The 19,458-nt window shown below is 48.2% G+C and overlaps 1 protein-coding gene across 4 annotated transcripts in view; it reads right to left on the bottom strand.

Annotated features, from left to right (window-relative positions):
* Positions 1-19,458, bottom strand: part of IL17RC (interleukin 17 receptor C) — a 176,510-nt gene that overhangs the window by 91,995 nt on the left and 65,057 nt on the right. For all 4 annotated transcript variants that reach the window (XM_063940950.1, XM_063940951.1, XM_063940949.1 and 1 more), the window contains exons 2-4: positions 10,764-10,785; positions 7,746-7,898; positions 4,299-4,454 (exon numbers count right to left, since the gene is read on the bottom strand). In XM_063940950.1, coding sequence (XP_063797020.1) covers positions 4,299-4,454; positions 7,746-7,898; positions 10,764-10,785 — 331 coding nt within the window. The remainder of the gene's footprint in view (positions 1-4,298; positions 4,455-7,745; positions 7,899-10,763; positions 10,786-19,458) is intronic.

Below are 19,458 nucleotides of genomic sequence, written 5' to 3' on the forward strand. Positions count from 1 at the left end.
GCCCTTGAAAATTTCTTCCTTGTGTGACTGTTCCCCATCCTCGGAGGCTCGCGTCCGTGGTCACCAGAACCCAGTCTTGAATGCCGAACCTGCGACCCTCTAGAAGGTGAGCACTTTGCAGCCACCACAGGAGAGACACCCTGGCCCTGGGGGACAGGCTTATCTTTGGATGTATTAGTAGATGGGACCCGGACCACTTGTCCAGGAGGTCTCACTGAAACGTCCTTGCATGAAACCTGCCGAAGGAGATGGCCTCGTAGGCTGCCACCATTTTCCCCAGAACTCGAGTGCATTGATGAACAGACACTCTTTTTGGTTTTAGCAAGTCTCTGACCATGTTCTGGAGGTCCTGGGCTTTTTCCATCGGGAGAAAAACCCTCTTTTGTTCCGTGTCCAGAATCATGCCTAGGAATGATAGTCGAGTCGTTGGAATCAATTGTGACTTTGGCAGATTGAGAATCCAACCGTGCTGTTGTAGCACTCTCAGGAAGAGCAACACGCTCTTCTGCAATTGATCTCTCGATCTTGCTTTTATCAGGAGATCGTCCAAGTATGGGATAATTGTGACTCCCTGCCTGCGCAGGAGCACCATCATCTCCGCCATCATCTTGGTGAAAATCCTCGGGGCCGTGGAAAGCCCAAACGGCAACGTCTGAAACTGGTAATGACAGTCCTGTACAGCGAATCTCAGGTACGCCTGATGAGGAGGATATATGGGGACATGAAGGTATGCATCCTTTATGTCGAGTGACACCCTAAAATCCCCCCCTTCCTGACTGGAGATCACAGCCCGGATCGATTCCATCTTGAATTTTAACTTTTTCAAGTACAGGTTTAGGGATTTTAGATTTAAAATGGGTCTGACCGAGCCATCCGGCTTCGGGAACACGAACAGGGTCGAATAGTACCCTTTCCCCTGTTGGACTAGGGGATCCTTGACAATCACTTGCTGTTGACACAGCTTTTGAATTGCAGCTAACACTACTTCCCTCTCTGGGGAAGAAGCTGGCAAGGCCGACTTGAAAAATCGGCGAGGGGGCACCTCTTCGAATTCCAGTTTGTATCCTTGGGATACAATATCCATCGCCCAAGGATCCACGTCTGACAGAACCCAGACCTGGCTGAAGAGTCGAAGACGTGCCCCCACCGGTGCGGACTCCCTCAGTGGAGCCCCAGCGTCATGTGGTGGATTTAGTAGAAGCCGGGGAGGACTTCTGCTCCTGGGAACTAGCCGAAGCAGGTGTTCTCTTCCCTCTACCCTTACCTCTGGCGACGAAGGATGAGCCCCGACCTCTTCTGGACTTATGCGACCGAAAGGACTGCATCTGATATTGTGGAGTTTTCTTTTGCTGTGGGGGAACAAAAGGCAAAAAAGTAGATTTACCCGCGGTAGCTGTGGCAACCAGGTCCGCGAGACCTTCCCCAAATAAAACTTCACCTTTGTATGGTAAAACCTCCATATGCTTCTTTGAATCGGCATCACCCGTCCATTGGCGGGTCCACAGGGCTCGCCTAGCAGAAATCGCCATGACGTTGGCTCTCGAACCTAGCAGCCCAACGTCTCTTTGAGCGTCTCTCATATATAAGACTGCGTCTTTAATGTGACCTAAGGTCAATAAAATGGTATCCCTGTCTAGGGTATCAAGGTCAGCTGACAAGGTATCTGTCCAAGCTGCAACTGCGCTACATACCCATGCCGATGCTATTGCCGGTCTGAGTAAAGCACCCGTATGCGTATAAATAGATTTTAAGGTAGTTTCCTGTCTGCGATCAGCAGGATCCTTGAGGGCTGCCGTGTCTGGAGACGGCGCTTTAAAGTCTTCTTGGACAGGCGCTTTAAAGTCTTGTCCACCCTGGGTGAGGATTCCCAGCGTACCCTGTCCTGTGCTGGGAAAGGATACGCCATAAGAATCCTCTTGGGAATCTGCAGTTTTTTGTCTGGAGTTTCCCAAGCTTTTTCAAATAACTCATTCAGCTCATGAGACGGGGGAAAGGTTACCTCAGGTTTCTTTTCCTTATACATGCGCACCCTCGTGTCAGGGACCGAGGGGTCATCTGTGATATGCAAAACATCTTTTATTGCAATAATCATATAATGAATACTTTTGGCCACCCTTGGGTGTAACCTCGCATCATCGTAGTCGACACTGGAGTCAGAATCCGTGTCGGTATCAGTGTCTGCTATTAGAGATAGGGGACGCTTTTGAGACCTTGAAGGGCCCTGTGACACAGTCCAATCTGTGGATTGACTCCCTGCCTTTTCCCTGGACCCTGCTTTGTCCATTCTCTTATGTAATAAGTTCACATTTGCATTTAAAACATTCCACATGTCCACCCAATCATGAGTCGGCGTTGCCGACGGAGACACCACAATCATCTGCTCCACCTCCTCCTTAGATGAGCCTTCCACTTCAGACATGCCGACACACGCGTACCAACACCCCCCCACACACAGGGATATATCTATAAGGAAACCGTTCCCCACCAAGGCCATTAGGAGAGACAGAGAGAGAGTATGCCACACACACCCAGCGCCAACTGACACTGGAAACCGAATTCCCAGATAATAGCGCTTTTATATATTATAAATCGTGTAATACACTCACTGCGCCTTACAAGTGCCCCCCCCCCCCCTCTTTTCAGCCCTGTGTCACCGTGTTCAGCAGGGGAGAGTCCGGGGAGCCAGCTTCTCTGCAGTGCTCTGTGGAGAATATGGTGCTGGTTAGTGCTGAGGGACCAAGCTCCGCCCCCTCCAGCGGCGGGCTTCGGTCCCGCTCAATTTTATAAAACTGGCGGGGGATTCATACACTTACTGCCTCCGCAGCCTATATCCATATTGCCAGACTTAAAGGTTTATATTGCTGCCCAGGGCGCCCCCCCTGCGCCCTGCACCCATCAGTGCCTGGTAGTGTGTGTAATGTGTGGGTGCAATGGCGCGCAGCGTTACCGCTGCGCGCTTACCTCATGGAAGATCTGAAGTCTTCTCCCGCCTTAGAAGTCTTCTTTTCTTCTTATACTCACCCGGCTTCAATCTTCCGGCTCTGTGAGGAGGACGGCGGAGCGGCTCTGGGACGAACGGCGGGGGGAGACCTGCGTTCTGACTCCCTCTGGAGCTAATGGTGTCCAGTAGCCTAAGAAGCAGAGCCTATCACTTAAGTAGCTCTGCTTCTCTCTCCTCAGTCCCACGATGCAGGGAGCCTGTTGCCAGCAGTGCTCCCTGAAAATAAAAAACCTAACAAAATTATTTTTCCAGAGAAACTCAGGAGAGCTCCCCTGTAGTGCACCCAATCTCCTCTGGGCACAGGATCTAACTGAGGTCTGGAGGAGGGGCATAGAGGGAGGAGCCAGTGCACACCCATTCTAAAGTTCTTTATAGTGCCCATGTCTCCTGCGGAGCCCGTCTATACCCCATGGTCCTTACGGAGTCCCCAGCATCCTCTAGGACGTAAGAGAAAAGTATTATATTGGTAAAAAGCAATTAGGTGTAAAGTGCTGGGTTGGTGGAGCTTGGCTGCTTTGGGGCATTATATTGTAACACTAGCACTTTTTTTCTAGCACAGTGTGTTGAAATCTGTAAAAGACTACAAATATACCATCATAAAGTGATGGATCATAGAGCCTAATTCAGTCTTGATCTCTCCTCTGCGAATTTGCAGAGGTTTGCAATCAGATAGTTGCCGCCCAGACAGAGTGAAAATCAGCCCTGTGCAAGTCTGCGTACGCCTTGCGAAAATCTGTACGAACGCCGGTCAGCTGCAAATTCGTTCGCAACTCACTCACCATCTAATGATTTTTCCAGTCTGTGCAGTCTGTGCGAAGCCCAGGACTTACTCCTACAGTGCCATAGAATCAGGCTGTTCGGGGTCAGAGCTCACGTCACACACCCTCCTCTAAAATGCTTGGGAACGCCTACGTTCTTCCTGACACTCGCAGAAAACGGCCAGTTACCACCCCCCCAAATGTCCACTTTCTGTCAATCAACTTGCGTACGGCTAGCAATTGAAAAAAATCGCTGGATTCTTTTGCAGTCTGGCCTCGCACATGCGCACTACGATCCGTACACATGCGCAGTCGATTGATAATTGGCTGCCTTGCGAATTCGCACAACAGCGAGCAGGTCTGAATTAGGCCCTTAGACATGTAATGGAATTATGACAGGAACATCATCTAAAATATATCGTCCCTCATTTTACAGACTGTGATCTCTCACCCTAGATTAAATGAAAATAATGTCAAATGTTGAACAAGACGACCCAGGTGTATGTCTTACATGCAGGGCCGCATCCTCTGATTCTTACCGTTTTTGGAATTGTTAAGCACCAAATTAAGATTAACTGCTGTTGTCTCGTCTTCCTCCTCTTCTTCACTTTCAGGAAACTCGTAACTATCGAAATATTGATAGTAATAATCGTCACTGTGGTCGCAGCTACCAGATCCCAAATTTTCTGCTCCCTCTAAAAAGTAGATCACATTTTATAGCCTACATCAATGCTGGACAAAATCATGTAGAATACAGGGGTTAGTTAGTCAAATTTAGGAGTAATAGGCCGTACACACTTATAGATCTAACTAATGAACATTAATGAACAACATATCGTTTAGTGTGTAGGCACCAACGATGTGCGGCCCCGCTTATACTTGCATGCCAATATGGACAATCTCGTCCACATTAGCATGCATAGCTATGGGGCCGGGTGACGGGGGGAGTGAACAAACTTCACTCCCACCGTCACTCCCCCCCCCCCCCCTCTCAGCGCCGCCGGGTCGCCCTTCGGCCGTATCGGCTGTTGGGCACCTCGGCGGCCAATCGCTAATGTGTAGGGCCCATAAGTAAGGTGGTTTATGGAGCCAGACAAAATCCAAAGGAGTTACTAGAATTACGTTTTGAAAGGTCTGTAGGTACCAGCAGTAACTGTTTAGGTACACTGACTACATACGGAAGACTAATTCATTGTAAGGCAGCCTATGGGGTGGAATGTAATAGGGTGTGAGAATCAGAAAGTGAGAAATTTTGGGAGAATTCTCCTGTTTTTTTTTAAAGGGGCAATCATTTACATGGCAAACCCCCCCCCTCCCCCCCCAGCTCCTTACTGTTCTATGGACCCTATTCAGGTTGGATCGCTAATCTTGCTAAAAAGCAGTTGCTGCGATCAAATAGTTTCCGTCCACAAGTAGAGAAAAAACGCCCATTGAAGAAATTGCGAACGCAATGCGCGATGTGATCGCATAACCATAAGCAAATACCGGTACATCAAAGAGTTTTTCCATCTGCGCCAGGCAAGGTCGTCTACAATTCGGCATAAGCAAGAGGCTGGAAGTGGTCATCGCTGACATCAGAGACCTACCCGAAAAACGCCTTGCCACGCCTGCGTTTTTACAAACACACCCACAAAATGCCATGTTCCTTTCCTAAACGCTGGCTTCCTGTCAATTAAAAGCACAATGTGTTCACAGAAATAATTGCTAATCGCGGGTGTGCGCACGCACAATGTGAATACTGCGCATGAGCAGTTCTTCCATAATCAGCCGGATTACGTTTTCTCAAATTTTGCCTTGTTTGCTATAGCTTGTAACACTTGCCTTAAAAGCCTGATGATAAGCTCTTAGGGGCTGATTCAGACCTGATGGTAGATATGCTAAATTTAGCACATCTACAATCAGTCACACAGACATGTGGGGGGACGCTCAGCACAGGGCTAGTCCACCCCGCATGCCAGGCCCTACCCCGTCGTAAAAGTACAAAAGCATCGCACAGCGGCAATGCTTTTGTACTGTAGGAGTAACTCCCAGCCAGCGCAGCTCTTGCGCACTTGCAGGAGTTACTCGTCGCTGCCCGGGACACAGCGGCTGCCTGTGATGTCACGCAGCCGCTGCGGCCATCCCCCCCAACAGTCCAGGCATGCCTGTGTTGCCCGCACCGCGCCCCCTAAATGGCGGACAAACACCGCCGGCCCGCCCCCTCCCGCCCAGCGACCACCTTTGCCTGTCAATCAGGCAGGGGCGATCGCTAGCCTAAGACAGCCGTCGGCTGCCTGCCTTGCGTCGGCGCACTGCGACGCCGGCGCATATGCAGTTTAGACCCGATCGCTGCTGTGATTAAACATTGATTACATGTTTTATTCTAATTTACTACTGAGAATAAAACTAAAGTGCGGCCGGAATGATGGTTAGAGGATGGCCCACGCAGCCCCTGGAATAGGGATGGAGATCAAATTTCAATAGTTTAACACCGTCAAAGTTTTTCTTGTGATAGTGGGGGTCATTCCGAGTTGTTCGCTCGTTATTTTTTTCTCGCAACGGAGCGAATAGTCGCTAATGCGCATGCGCAATGTCCGCAGTGCGACTGCGCCAAGTAAATTTGCTATGCAGTTAGGTTTTTTACTCACGGCATTACGAGGTTTTTTCTTCGTTCTGGTGATCGTAATGTGATTGACAGGAAGTGGGTGTTTCTGGGCGGAAACTGGCCGTTTTATGGGTGTGTGTGAAAAAACGCTACCGTTTCTGGGAAAAACGCGGGAGTGGCAGGAGAAACGGAGGAGTGTCTGGGCGAACGCTGGGTGTGTTTGTGACGTCAAACCAGGAACGACAAGCACTGAACTGATCGCAGATGCCGAGTAAGTCTGGAGCTACTCAGAAACTGCTAAGAAGTGTCTATTCGCAATTCTGCTAATCTTTCGTTCGCAATTTTGATAAGCTAAGATTCACTCCCAGTAGGCGGTGGCTTAGCGTGTGCAAAGCTGCTAAAAGCAGCTTGCGAGCGAACAACTCGAAATGACCCCCAGTGTTCTTACCATCCGATGGCGGCTTTCTGATGGCACTGGAAGTGTGGTGTGGAAGTGACAGCAATTCAATGCTAAAATTCAGCTGTTTACCATGGGAAACAGCAGTAGGTTGCTATTGCGCAAACATTTTTTTTGAGCATGGGCAAACCATTGCAATGTTATTTTCAGCAAATTCTTTTATGCAATGTTTAGTTACCATTGCATCCAAAGTTTCGATGATGGCAGTCCAGCCATTATTTCATGGCAGACTTTCCGATGTCCATCACTACCCTGTAGTGTTCCAGCTTGCCCATCACAGCAAGGCAGCCTGGATTGTGGGTAACTGCACCATTATTTATGTGGAGGGTCACCTGCTCTCTCCAGAGACCAGGATGGTTCCCCAGAAATTATGGATTCTCCGGGGGGGGGGGGGGGTCTTCAGTTTGCCAGCTGTCGGGATCCCGGCGCACAGTATACCGGCGCCGGAATCCCGCCAGCTGGCATACTGATACTTTATCTCCCTCTTGGGGGCCCACGACCTCCCTAGAGGGAGAATAAAGAGTGTGGCGCGCGTAGCATGCCACTGTGCCCGCAGCGTGACAAGCGCAGCGAGCCCGCAAGGCGCTCATTTGCGCTCACCACGCTGTCAGTATGCGGCGGTCGGGATTCCGGCGCCGGTATGTTGGTCGCCGGGAGCCCGACCGCCGGCATACCATACTACACCCCTCCCGGGGGTGTTTCAGGAGTGTAGGCAAGAATGATTTGAGTTCATCGTGCTCCATTAAATCCAGAAATGTTCAGAATTCAATCTCTAGTTGAACTACACCTCCCATGATGCTCTGCCAACCAGAAGTAATGATACAAAACCATCAAGCTGGGGGAAAGAGTATGGGAGATGTAGTTCTGTGAGGGAACTATGCACCGTACTTGATAAATACAGCAATATTGTGCATTGTGAATCTGGCAATCCAGTTATATAGTTACCTGATATAAAAGCCACAGATATGTCCATTGTCACCTGCAGACAGAGCGAGCAACCTTTTACAGTGCAGTTCTTCACGGTTTTGGAGCTGATATTGGTTGGTACCAGAACAGGATATTTTGCTACGTGTAAGTCCCCAGGCATGCACCACAGACCTGTATTATATGAGTCACAAAAACACACGGTATCACTATACACTACGTGGGTAATTCCAAGTTGATCGCAGCAGGATTTTTGATAGCAATTGGGCAAAACCATGTGCACTGCAGGGGAGCCAGATATAACATGTGCAGAGAGAGTTAGATTTGGGTGGGTTATTTTATTTCTGTGCAGAGTAAATACTGGCTGCTTTATTTTTACACTGCAAATTAGATTGCAGATTGAACACACCCCACCCAAATCTAACTCTCTCTGCACATGTTATATCTGCCCCCCCTGCAGTGCACATGGTTTTGCCCAATTGCTAACAAAAATCCTGCTGCGACCAACTTGGAATTACCCCCTTCATACAGGGAAATAGGATGCATATGCAGAAATGATACATAAACCAGGGATAAGGGCTCCAGCCGTGACAATGTTTTATTTCTTTTACTTTTTATTTTGTTCATTCATAATTTGCTATTTGCTTATTGTTGAGTCCAGCACAGTGGTTCCTAAACTGTGTGCCTAGGCACCCTGGGGTGCCTCGGGACACTTGCAGGGGTGCCTTGGATTGGTGGTCAAAAACCAATTCAAATATTTCTGGTCACTGTAATAGGCAAAACCAGTGCTGGTGTCTTCCAATCATAAATGATGTCGACAACCAGAAGTGGATCCTGTCCCTCACCACATAATTGAACCTAAGGATGACATATAAGCACATTTGACTTAATATAATATTTTTAAAAAAATTTCTCTATAAGAAACTTTTGGCCTAAGGGTGCCGAGAAAAAAAATTCTGATACTCTAGGGCACCGTGACTCAAAAATGTTTGGGAACCACTGGTCTAGCCCCATGAAGTGCTTCAGAAACTGAATTGTAGGTGTATTGTGAGGTGAAACAGAAATAATGGCACAGGGCAGCAGAAAATGTGTTTCTACTAGAGCCTTGTACAGCAGTTAGGTCTCGCTTAGTCAAATTTGTTCAAATTACTAAAATAATCAGGCTACAGGAATCGCAAAACAACAACAACTCCTTTCTCTAGCATGTGGGGCCTCCTCCCCCCCCCCCCCCCCCCACCTTCCCGCCGAAGGGTTGCCCTCTGCCTACACAGTTGCTGGGCAGTCATGTATTGGGTCGCATTGGCTGCGTGTGATGTCACGCAGCCACCATGGCCCACTCCACAAATGGTCCGGACACACCTTCATTGTCCGGATCAAGCGCCCCCCCAATGCCTCAAGATGCCCTTAAAACACTACGGGGACTCCCGATCCCCACCTTAGACTGCAAACTAATGCAATCACAGTTTAAGTCCTCGCGCATGCGCACTGCGGCGCGCATGTATGCGCAGGAGCGCAGAAATCACCAAAAAGCGATTTCCGCACTTCTCCGATTCATGCTGAATCAGCCCCAGAATCAGCGAATTAATGATAGCAAATCTGCTATCACTTACTATACTTTCACTTCTCCTACTGCTTAGAATGTAAAACTATGAAATTACATCAACTTGCATTTTCCATACCATCAGCCCCTGATGAAGTCATTCTATTATGAAACGCGTTGGTTGTAAAGTGGGCTGACGTGGCTCTATCTGTATAAAGCAGGGTAAGACCTAGGCTGGATACCTGTCAAACCTAACAACAAGGTGGGCAGCAGAAGGCCCTTGAGTACCAGTGACTTCATGCAGGCAATTGTTATAATTGTTACTATTTTTACTTTTTTGATTTGCGGAAAATATCAAGCTTTATTAATGTAAAGATGCAATTACACAAAGTGTACCGTTTCTAAGTGAAGAGGGTAAACTGAGTAGCAGTGTGTGTTATGTATGTGAATACAGTTTAGTGCTTGTCAAAACAGTGATTAACTTATCACTATGACAAATAGCTCAAGCAGCCGTTTTAGAAGAACTGGACACCCAAAGAATGTAATAATCTGCGTCCATAGGTCGTCTGGCAAAACAGCACTGTGATAACATTAGTCTCAGAACCAGCTAATCATTATTTCATTTCAATTCAAACATCTGGCCATGTTCCCCTTCGAAAGAAAACAGATCAATGTGTTTGGGCGTATTTAGAGTAAATGCTGTAAAGCAATAAGCAAAAATACTTCCTTTTTTATATTTATTATACATTTTGGCAGCGGAGGGAGTGGCTAGGAAGCTGCTCCGCTAAATAGCAAATCTATATCCACCCCTGTACATTTATATTATTTATGCTTTTGTTGAGTTCTCGTTTGCTGCAGCCTGTATTGATGGTTCAGGAGAAGGGTTTGGCAGTTGTGAACTGCATACCCGACGTCAGCAACTCACAGTGGGGAGTATGGCAAGAGAGTATTGGGGATTTCCTCTGGGACATGGCTTTACAATCGTCCTAAAGTGTTCTCCTTCCATAATCCCTCTGGAGACCAATGGGACTAAGGTGCAGAAGCTACAAGACTCAGATATGAGGCAACGCCAGGACATCCACCTTTCTGGGGACCCAGCACCAACCTCCTAGAGACCCCAAATCTGCTCTGATAAAAAAACAAAGCAAAACGGTATTTTCTGAGGAGCACATATGCAGTAGATGCCGTTGTGGAAGATGCATGCTCAGAAGAGGGCCCCGATCTGTAAGGCGCAAAGATGGTGGCCAAAAGCAGCCCCTATACAAATTTTGATGTGGCACCCGGTGATACCCCTGACAGCAACCATGACCCAGTGACAATGACTAGCCTGGTAGTAGCCATCCACTTTGGAATGTTGCACAATATACGCTGTACGAGCGCATTTGTTATATACTTATTGCTCCGGGGATGGGTCTTCATTGGTTTTTTTTTAATACTAAAAGGGGCTATTTCAAATAGAAATAATAATAATAATAATAATAATAATTAATTGGACATACCTTTGGATTCACAAAGCAGATCCTGTAATGTGAAAAAAGAGAAGTATGAGTAAAGACAATAATTTGATACAAGGATTTCATAGTAAAAGCCTGGAACTGTGCAAGGCCCTGTGGCTACATTCGCTAAGTACATACAAACTATGGTGCTTTTCCTAATCAATACGCTATCATAACATACATATTGCCTTTGGAACCACAAGCAGCATCCGATTCTGAGACACACATAACGTTACTGCAATTCTGGACGCCTGCAGCAAACAGAAATCTAGTGTGAGTATACGCCCGTGTACTGAGTCGAAAACACCTATGGGATTATACTGCCCTCGGCCCTGCGCAGATGAGTGCAGCTGCCATCACTGTCAGCGGCACTACCACTGACCCCATGGCTGGGTGCAGGTAATGCCACGGGAATTGGCGTGCTTTGTGCGCACGTCTCAGAATAGGTAAAACTCTGGGTACACACCTACAACAGACCTAGGAATGTTTCTCTTAAGCAAGAACAGGCAGAGGCGGTTGCGGGGCAGGAGGGAGCGTGTCAACGGCGCTAGAACAGCGGGGCAAGGTCCGGACAATGCAGGTGTGTCCGGAACGTTGCGTCTGCGTGACGTCACATGCAGCCACTGCGATCCGGGACGCGGTGGGCAGCTCCTTGCCAGCACACAGGAGCTGTACAGGTAGGGAGCTACTCGCCGGATGCAAATGCATCGCCGCCCTGTGATGCTTTTGCACCCGTGCAGGGGGGGTCAGAGCCAGACATGCAGGGCGGACTAGCCCTGTGCTGGGCGGCCCCCTGCATGTCTGAGAAACTGATCGCATTAGGCCCTGAGTTTAGAGACTTCATTACCGGGACCTGTTTACATCCTATCCAGCAGAGAAAGCAGCGTTTGGACAGCACTTAATGCAAGCTTCTTATGCTGGACCCCAGTAGAGGTTATCAGCATCCACCAATTAAAGGAGAATGTACCAAAAATAAAATAAAACATTCTTTTAAGTAACATCTGGCATCTTTACCACCAGCCAAACAAACCTCAACTAACTATAAACCATGTACGACCAACCAGTAACTTGCCACAAACCATGATCACCATTTGCTATGGCCTTGGGGTTTAAATTAAACTACTTCAGGCTTAATTTCAACCTTCTGTTATCTATAGATCTTTTTTCTTTTGGCTATAAAATATATCCTTAACCACATTTTTTAACTGTATGCTCACAGGTGATGTACATCTTATATAAAGTACTACAGTATATGATTAATAATCTAGCCGCATTGCCCTCTGAGAGGGATCTCTTCCAGCACCTCCCGTGTTGCAGCCGTGAAAATTCGATGCGTCGTGCATCCCACCCCATATATTTTCAGTTATGTCCCCTACATTACGACAATTGGAGCAACATTGGAGCGATATTATTGTAGCATACTCTACTAATTATTGTGAGTTCCGCTTTATGTGTTTTACAATTAGCAGAGCACCTTGTGTGCATGTCTTGGGTTGGGTATGGGATGCCGGCGGCCGAGATCCCAACAGTCAGAATGCCGATTCAGAGATCTCGGTCGCCAAAATGCCGGCAGGGAGGCGAGCACAACAAAGTCCCTTGCAGGCTTGGAGGCACGCCACATGTTCTATTCCCACTCTATGGGTGTCGTGGACATCCACGAGTGGGAATAGCCCCCGTTAGCCGGCATACGGTAGGGGGAGGTTAGGGTTAAGCGGCAGGAGGGGAGGGTTAGGCTATGGGAGTGGAGGATTATGGTTAGTCGGTGGGAGGGCGAGGATTTGGGTTAAGTTGTGGGTGGGGAGGGTTAGAGTTAGGCTGTGGGAGGTGGTATGGCTAGGGTTAGGCTGTGGGGAGGGTTAGAGTTAGGCTGTGGGAGGTGGTATGGCTAGGGTTAGGCTGTGGGGGGGGGGTTAGAGTTAGGCTGTGGGAGGTGGTATGGCTAGGGTTAGGCTGTGGGGGGGGGGGGTTAGAGTTAGGCTGTGGGAGGTGGTATGGCTAGGGTTAGGCTGTGGGGAGGGTTAGAGTTAGGCTGTGGGAGGTGGTATGGCTAGGGTTAGGCTGTGGGGGGGATTAGAGTTAGGCTGTGGGAGGTGGTATGGCTAGGGTTAGGCTGTGGGGAGAGTTAGAGTTAGACTGTGGGAGGTGGTATGGCTAGGGTTAGGCTGTGGGGAGAGTTAGAGTTAGGCTGTGGGAGGTGGTATAGCTAGGGTTAGGCTGTGGGGGGGTTAGAGTTAGGCTGTGGGAGGTGGGATGGCTAGGGTTAGGCTGTGGGGGGGGGGGGTTAGAGTTAGGCTGTGGGAGGTGGTATGGCTAGGGTTAGGCTGTGGGGGGGGGAGGGTTAGAGTTAGGCTGTGGGAGGTGGTATGGCTAGGGTTAGGCTGTGGGGGGGATTAGAGTTAGACTGTGGGAGGTGGTATGGCTAGGGTTTGGCTGTGGGGAGAGTTAGAGTTAGGCTGTGGGAGGTGGTATAGCTAGGGTTAGGCTGTGGGGGGGTTAGAGTTAGGCTGTGGGAGGTGGGATGGCTAGGGTTAGGCTGTGGGGGGGATTAGAGTTAGGCTGTGGGAGGTGGTATGGCTAGGGTTAGGCTGTGGGGGGGATTAGAGTTAGGCTGTGGGAGGTGGTATGGCTAGGGTTAGGCTGTGGGGGGGTTAGGGTTAGGCTGTGGGAGGTGGGATGGCTAGGGTTAGGCTGTGGGGGGGGTAGGGTTAGACTGCAGGGGGAGAGGATGGTTAGGGTTAGGCTGCGGGGAGGGGGGGTTAGGATTAGGCTGTGGGGGGAGGTTAGGGTTAAGCTGCTGGGGGGGGGTAGGATTAGGCTGCAAGAGGGGGAGGTTAGGGTTAGGCTTCAGGAGCAGTGACGTGCGGTGGGGTGAGGCAGAGACTTTCCTGACATACCAGTGTTTGTGCCCGAGTTTTGACTGTATAAAGTATATGAAAAATACATAGAATATACAAAGAATATGTTTGAAATATCTTCTTTGCATTATTCTAATTATTTTTATAGCCAAAACTCTGGCTTAAAAAGTCTATGGCAGGTGGGGCAGTGCCTCACCTGGCTAACTTTTCCGCACATCTCCGTTCAAAACTCACCAAATTTCCAGGAGTTTATACTGCTGCACCTGTGTATACTGTCCAGATGTACGCTTTGGCTCATATATTGCATGTAAATCTGGCTCTGGTGTTAGCCAGTGCCTCCTGAACCATTTTGCTCACCGCACGTCACGGTTCAGGAGGGTGGGTAAGGTTTCGGGGTAGGGTTAAAATCCTTACCACGATCCGTCTGGATTTCATTTCTAACACACAGCAAGTGTGTATTATATACAGTATGATATAGATATTACTATATTCCTCAAGTATTCATTCGTATAATACATATGTGGATTAGAGTAGTGTGGTTAATGTGGCCATTATTTGTATATGACTTTCATTCTACATTATTAAATACATATTTTTATTCATGTCCTAATATCTTTATTAATACTGACATATCAAATGTTGTATCCTCACTATGTGTTATTTCTACAAATATTTCTAACAGATTCTTTTGATTAAAAGGTAATTGGTGACATCTCGGTAATTCACATGCAACAGATGATAAAAAAGCGGATTAATTTCCAGTCATTTCCGATACATACAATAATCTGCACGTGTTCTCCAGCAGTAAATGCATGTAAATACAGCAGGCAAGATAAAATATATTGATGTGTCGTCGCAGCTCAGGAACACAAGCACAAACAGGTATATTGTATTCCCTCACTGTTTACATGATCATAGTAGTGTTAAAAATTTTTTATGAAACATAATTTTCATATGCCAGCAGGTAAAGGATCTAAAGATTAATGAATAGCTACAACATTGTAGTAACAAAGTAGAAGTTCTGATTCTGCCACGTTATATTAAACTAAAAAATAAGGGGTATATTTTAGCATAAATCACTGTGACAGAAGAAGAATGTTAGCATTTACCATTTATCATTGACTGGTTTGTTCAGACTGCTAATAATTTGTAATATTGCACAATGCCTTGCACTACCATAGCAACCACAGTTACATGGCACATGAGGCAGTGAGCAGAGAAGCTTTGAAAATTCCCTCTGAGCTCTGTCTGCTCTGTGTACTCTAAAATACCCCCCCACACACACACTCTTCTGCCATCACATAATGCACTGAGAGCATGTGTTTAACTGTCAGAGATTTTTGAAATGGGAAAATTTGTTGGAAAACAATACCTCCCCCAGAGGTATATAGTGTAGGACCTGCAAGAAGGTGGGGTACCTTGGCGAGCGGTTTGCAGGCTTCCGTGCATTGGCCAATACACTAACTAAAATCCCCATCATTTATTTATTGATGTTGTGAGGATAGGTGAGCTTGATATGGTGAGTGCTGAATGTTCTGTTTTTATATATTTAAGTAGGTGGCCATGGGCTACATGCACCCCACCCCATGAGTGGTGAGTGCAGACATTGCACCCCGCTTCTGGGGTGGCGAGTGCTGTGGTTTTATATTTCTTTGTATATTGCAGGGTTAATCTTTGGTTAACCCTTATTAACTGTGGCCACAAGCTTTTTCATGCACCCCTATATAAACTCAATTGTTCTAAACCTGTGTCAGCTGTTCCTTAGTAATTTATCAGCCAGTGTCAGGTGACTAGTGTACCTTTAAAAGCCATAAGGTTAGTGTTAGTATGTGGCAGGTGCACATTAAACCTAGTTGGCATATTTGCAGTTATATTATGTGTGATACAGTTGCCAGGTTTTAATTTTTAAGACTCTGTGATAGTGTAGGACCTGCAAGAAGGTGGGGTACCTTGGCGAGCGGTTTGCAGGCTTCCGTGCATTGGCCAATTCACTAACTAAAACCCCATCATTTATTTATTGATTTTGTGAGGATAAGTGAGATTGCTATGGTGAGTGCTGAATTTTCTGTTTGTGTATATATATATATATATATATATATATATACAAACATAGGAAGAAACAACAGAGCGCCTATGGGCCCTCATTCCGAGTTGTTCACTCGCTAGCTGCTTTTAGCAGCATTGCAAACGCTAGACCGCTGCCCTCTGGGAGTGTATCTTAGCTTAGCAGAATAGCGAACGAAAGATTAGCAGAACTGCTACTAAATAATTCCTTGCAGTTTCTGAGTAGCTCCAGACCTACTCCTAGATTGCAATGACCTCAGTCCGTTTAGTTCCTGCTTTGACGTCACAAACACGCCCTGCTTTTGGCCAGCCACTCCCCCGTTTCTCCAGCCACTCCTGCTTTTTTACCTGGCACGCCTGCGTTTTTTAGCACACTCCCTGAAAACGGCCAGTTTCCGCCCAGAAACACCCACTTCCTGTCAATCACACTACGATCACTCGAGCGATGAAAAAACGTCGCTCGAGCTTCTGTAAATCTCCAAAGTTTTGTGTTAAATTACTTAGCGCATGTGCGCTGCGTACCATGCGCATGCGCATTTTCCACCTAATCGCTGCATTGCGAAAAACTGCAACGAGCGAACAACTCGGAATGACCACCATGGTGTAGTACTTTTCAAACAGTTTTGTCACGCGCAAGAATAATATTGCGTATCGGATTACGGCTTGACATAAGGCCTATCAGTCCCCCGTTCTTTGGTCAAGGTCTCTGCTGAGATCTAGATGTAATTAGGAGACACAAAAGATCGCTATATAGCGTAGTAATTTTCCGTATGTAGGGTTAAATTCAATTCTCACGCAAAATTGCATGCGTACCAGATAAACCAATAATTTTTGCGTATCAATATAGGTACTGTATCCTGGTCTTCATCAGGGAATGGTAGTCAAAACTGCCCTTGGCTAATATATCAAGGCTCAAACAGAGACTCTTGCAAGGCCTCCAAAACCACCGACAAGTCCCAAGGGGCCACAGGTGGCACATAAGGAGGCTGAATCCGCAACACACCCTGAGTGAATGTATGGACATCAGGAAGGATAGCAATTTTTCTCTGAAACCAAACTGACAAGGCAGAGATGTGAACCTTGAGGGAGGCCTGACGCAGGCCTCCCTCAAGGTTCACATCCTGGTAAACACACGGGCCAAATCCTGGTAAACACAAGGTCACTGAACGAGGAGGTCTGGTCGTTTTGGAAGTAAAAGGGGACGATCCCACCAGAGACCCAGTAGATCGGAGAACCAGTGCCGTCTGGGCCACGCTGGAGCGACCAGAAGCAGGTTTCCTCATTCTTGCTTGAACTTCCGTATTACTCTGGGCAGGAGTGACACCGGAGGGAACACATACGGTAGCTGAAAGTTCCATGGAATTACCAGAGCATCCACGAACGCAGCTTGAGGATCCCTTGTCCTTGCCTTGAAGACCGGAACCTTGTGATTGTGTTGAAACGCCATCATATCCACATCTGGAAGACCCCATGTGTCCACGAGAAGTTGAAACACCTCCGGATGGAGGCTCCACTCTCCGGCGTGTATGTCCTGACGACTGAGATAGTCCGCTTCCCAGTTCAGGACGCCCGGAATGAACACTGCGGATATGGCCGGCAGATGGCGCTCCGCCCACTGAAGAATCCGTGATACTTCCCTCACTTCCATGCGGCTACGAGTGTCGCCTTGATGATTTATGTACGCCACCATGGTGGCGTTGTCCGACTGTACTTGAACAGGTCTGTTCTGTATTAGATGCTGGGCCATTGTCAACGCATTGAACACTCCCCGCAGTTCCAGAATATTGATCGGGAGCAGAGACACCTCCTTGGTCCACCGACCCTGAAGAGAGTGTTGTTCCAACACCGCGCCCCAACCTCTCAGACTGGCATCCGTCGTCAGAAGGACCCAGTTGGATATCCAGAAGGGATGGCCCCTGCTCAATTATTGGTCCTGAAGCCACCAGCTCAGTGACAGGCGGACCTCCGGAGACAATGAGATCATGTGAGATCTGATCCGGTGAGGCAGGCCGTCCCACTTGGTCAGAATTAACTTCTGCAGAGGGCGAGAGTGAAATTGAGCATATTCCACCATGTCGAAAGCCGACACCATGAGACCCAGCACTTTTATTGCCGAATGTATCGACACTTGCGGACAAGATAGGAAGCATTGAATCCTGTCCTGAAGCTTCAGGACTTTCTCCTGAGACAGGAACAACCGTTGGTTGTGAGTGTCCAATATCGCTCCCAGATGTAACATGCTCCGAGCAGGAACCAGGGAGGATTTCTTCCAGTTGATCAGCCACCCGTGGGCTTTCATGCACTGGACCGTCAGATCGAGATGACACAGGAGAAGTTCTGGGGAATTTGCCAGGATCAAAAAATCGTCCAAGTACGGTAGGATCCTGACCTTTTGACGGCGGAGTGTAGCCGTCATGACCGCCATAACTTTGCTGAAAACTCGGGGAGCCGTTGTCAAACCAAAGGGTAACGCCCGAAATTGGTAATGAAGGTTGCCCACTGCAAACCTCAGGTACTGCTGATGAGATACCGCAATAGGAATATGCAGGTAGGCATCCTGTATGTCCAGGGAGACCATATAGTCCCCAGGCTCCAAGGCCAGAACAATAGAGCGCAGCGTTTCCATAAGAAACGTGGAGACCCGCACATGAATGTTCAAGGACTTCAGATTGAGAATGGGCCGCGAGGACCCGTTCGCTTTCCGGACTAGGAACAGCGGTGAATAGTACCCCTTGCCTCTCTGAGCCAGAGGCACCTGTACTACCACTCCTGTGGTCAGGAGGGAATGTACCACCGAGTGCAAAGTGTTTGCTTTTGCTGGATCCAGAGGCACATCTGTCAGGTAAAATCGATGAGGGGGAAGATTCTTGAATGGTATGGCGTAACCTCGAGCGACGACTTCCCTCACCCAGGTATCTGAAGTGGTCTTCAACCATTCCTGGGCAAAACCTAGAAGTCGGCCCCCACCCTGGGATCCCCCAGAGGGAGGTCCGCCCCGTCATGCGGCAGGCTTGTCAGTTTTGGAAGCTGGCTGGCGGGCGGTCCAGGCACGCTTAGGTCTGGGCTTGGCAGGTCTGGAAGCATGAGCTTGCTTTGGGTACGCCTGACCTTTTGCTTTTCCTGGAGGATGAAAGGGCTGAGGGAAAGTACTTTTAGCCTTCTGAGTTGAAGGAGCCGTACTAGGTAGGCAAGCTGTTTTAGCAGTAGACAGATCAGCCACAATCTTATTGAGGTCTTCTCCAAAGAGAATGATTCCTCTGAAAGGAAGCACCTCCAGGTTTTTCTTGGAATCCATATCCACTGACCAGGATCTCAACCAAAGGATACGTCTGGCCAGCCTTGGCCGCGAGCACCCCGGCATTGGAGGCCGCCTCCTTAAGGTACAGAGAAGCCGTGGTAATATACGAGAGACATTGTCGAGCATGCTCAGATGCATTGGAAGGCAGTTCCGCCTCAAGCTCCTGAGCCCACGCCTCAACAGCTTCAGCAGCCCATGTTGCTGCAATGGTTGGCCTATGCACAGCCCCCGTTAGGGTATAAATCGCTTTCAAACAACCCTCCACACGTCTACACGTCGGTTCCTTCAGAGAGGTGACGGTGGTTACTGGCAGAGCAGAGGAAACAACCATACGCGCCACATGAGAAGCTACGGGCGGAGGACTTTCCCAATTTTTACATATCTCCGCAGAGAGAGGATAGCGAGCCAACAGTCTCTTATTCCGTGTGAATTTTGTCCCCGGATTTTCCCAGGATTCCTGACGTATGTCAACCAGGTGTTC

This window comes from Pseudophryne corroboree, chromosome 9 (genome assembly GCF_028390025.1).
Source record: "Pseudophryne corroboree isolate aPseCor3 chromosome 9, aPseCor3.hap2, whole genome shotgun sequence".
Taxonomy (NCBI): domain Eukaryota; kingdom Metazoa; phylum Chordata; class Amphibia; order Anura; family Myobatrachidae; genus Pseudophryne; species Pseudophryne corroboree.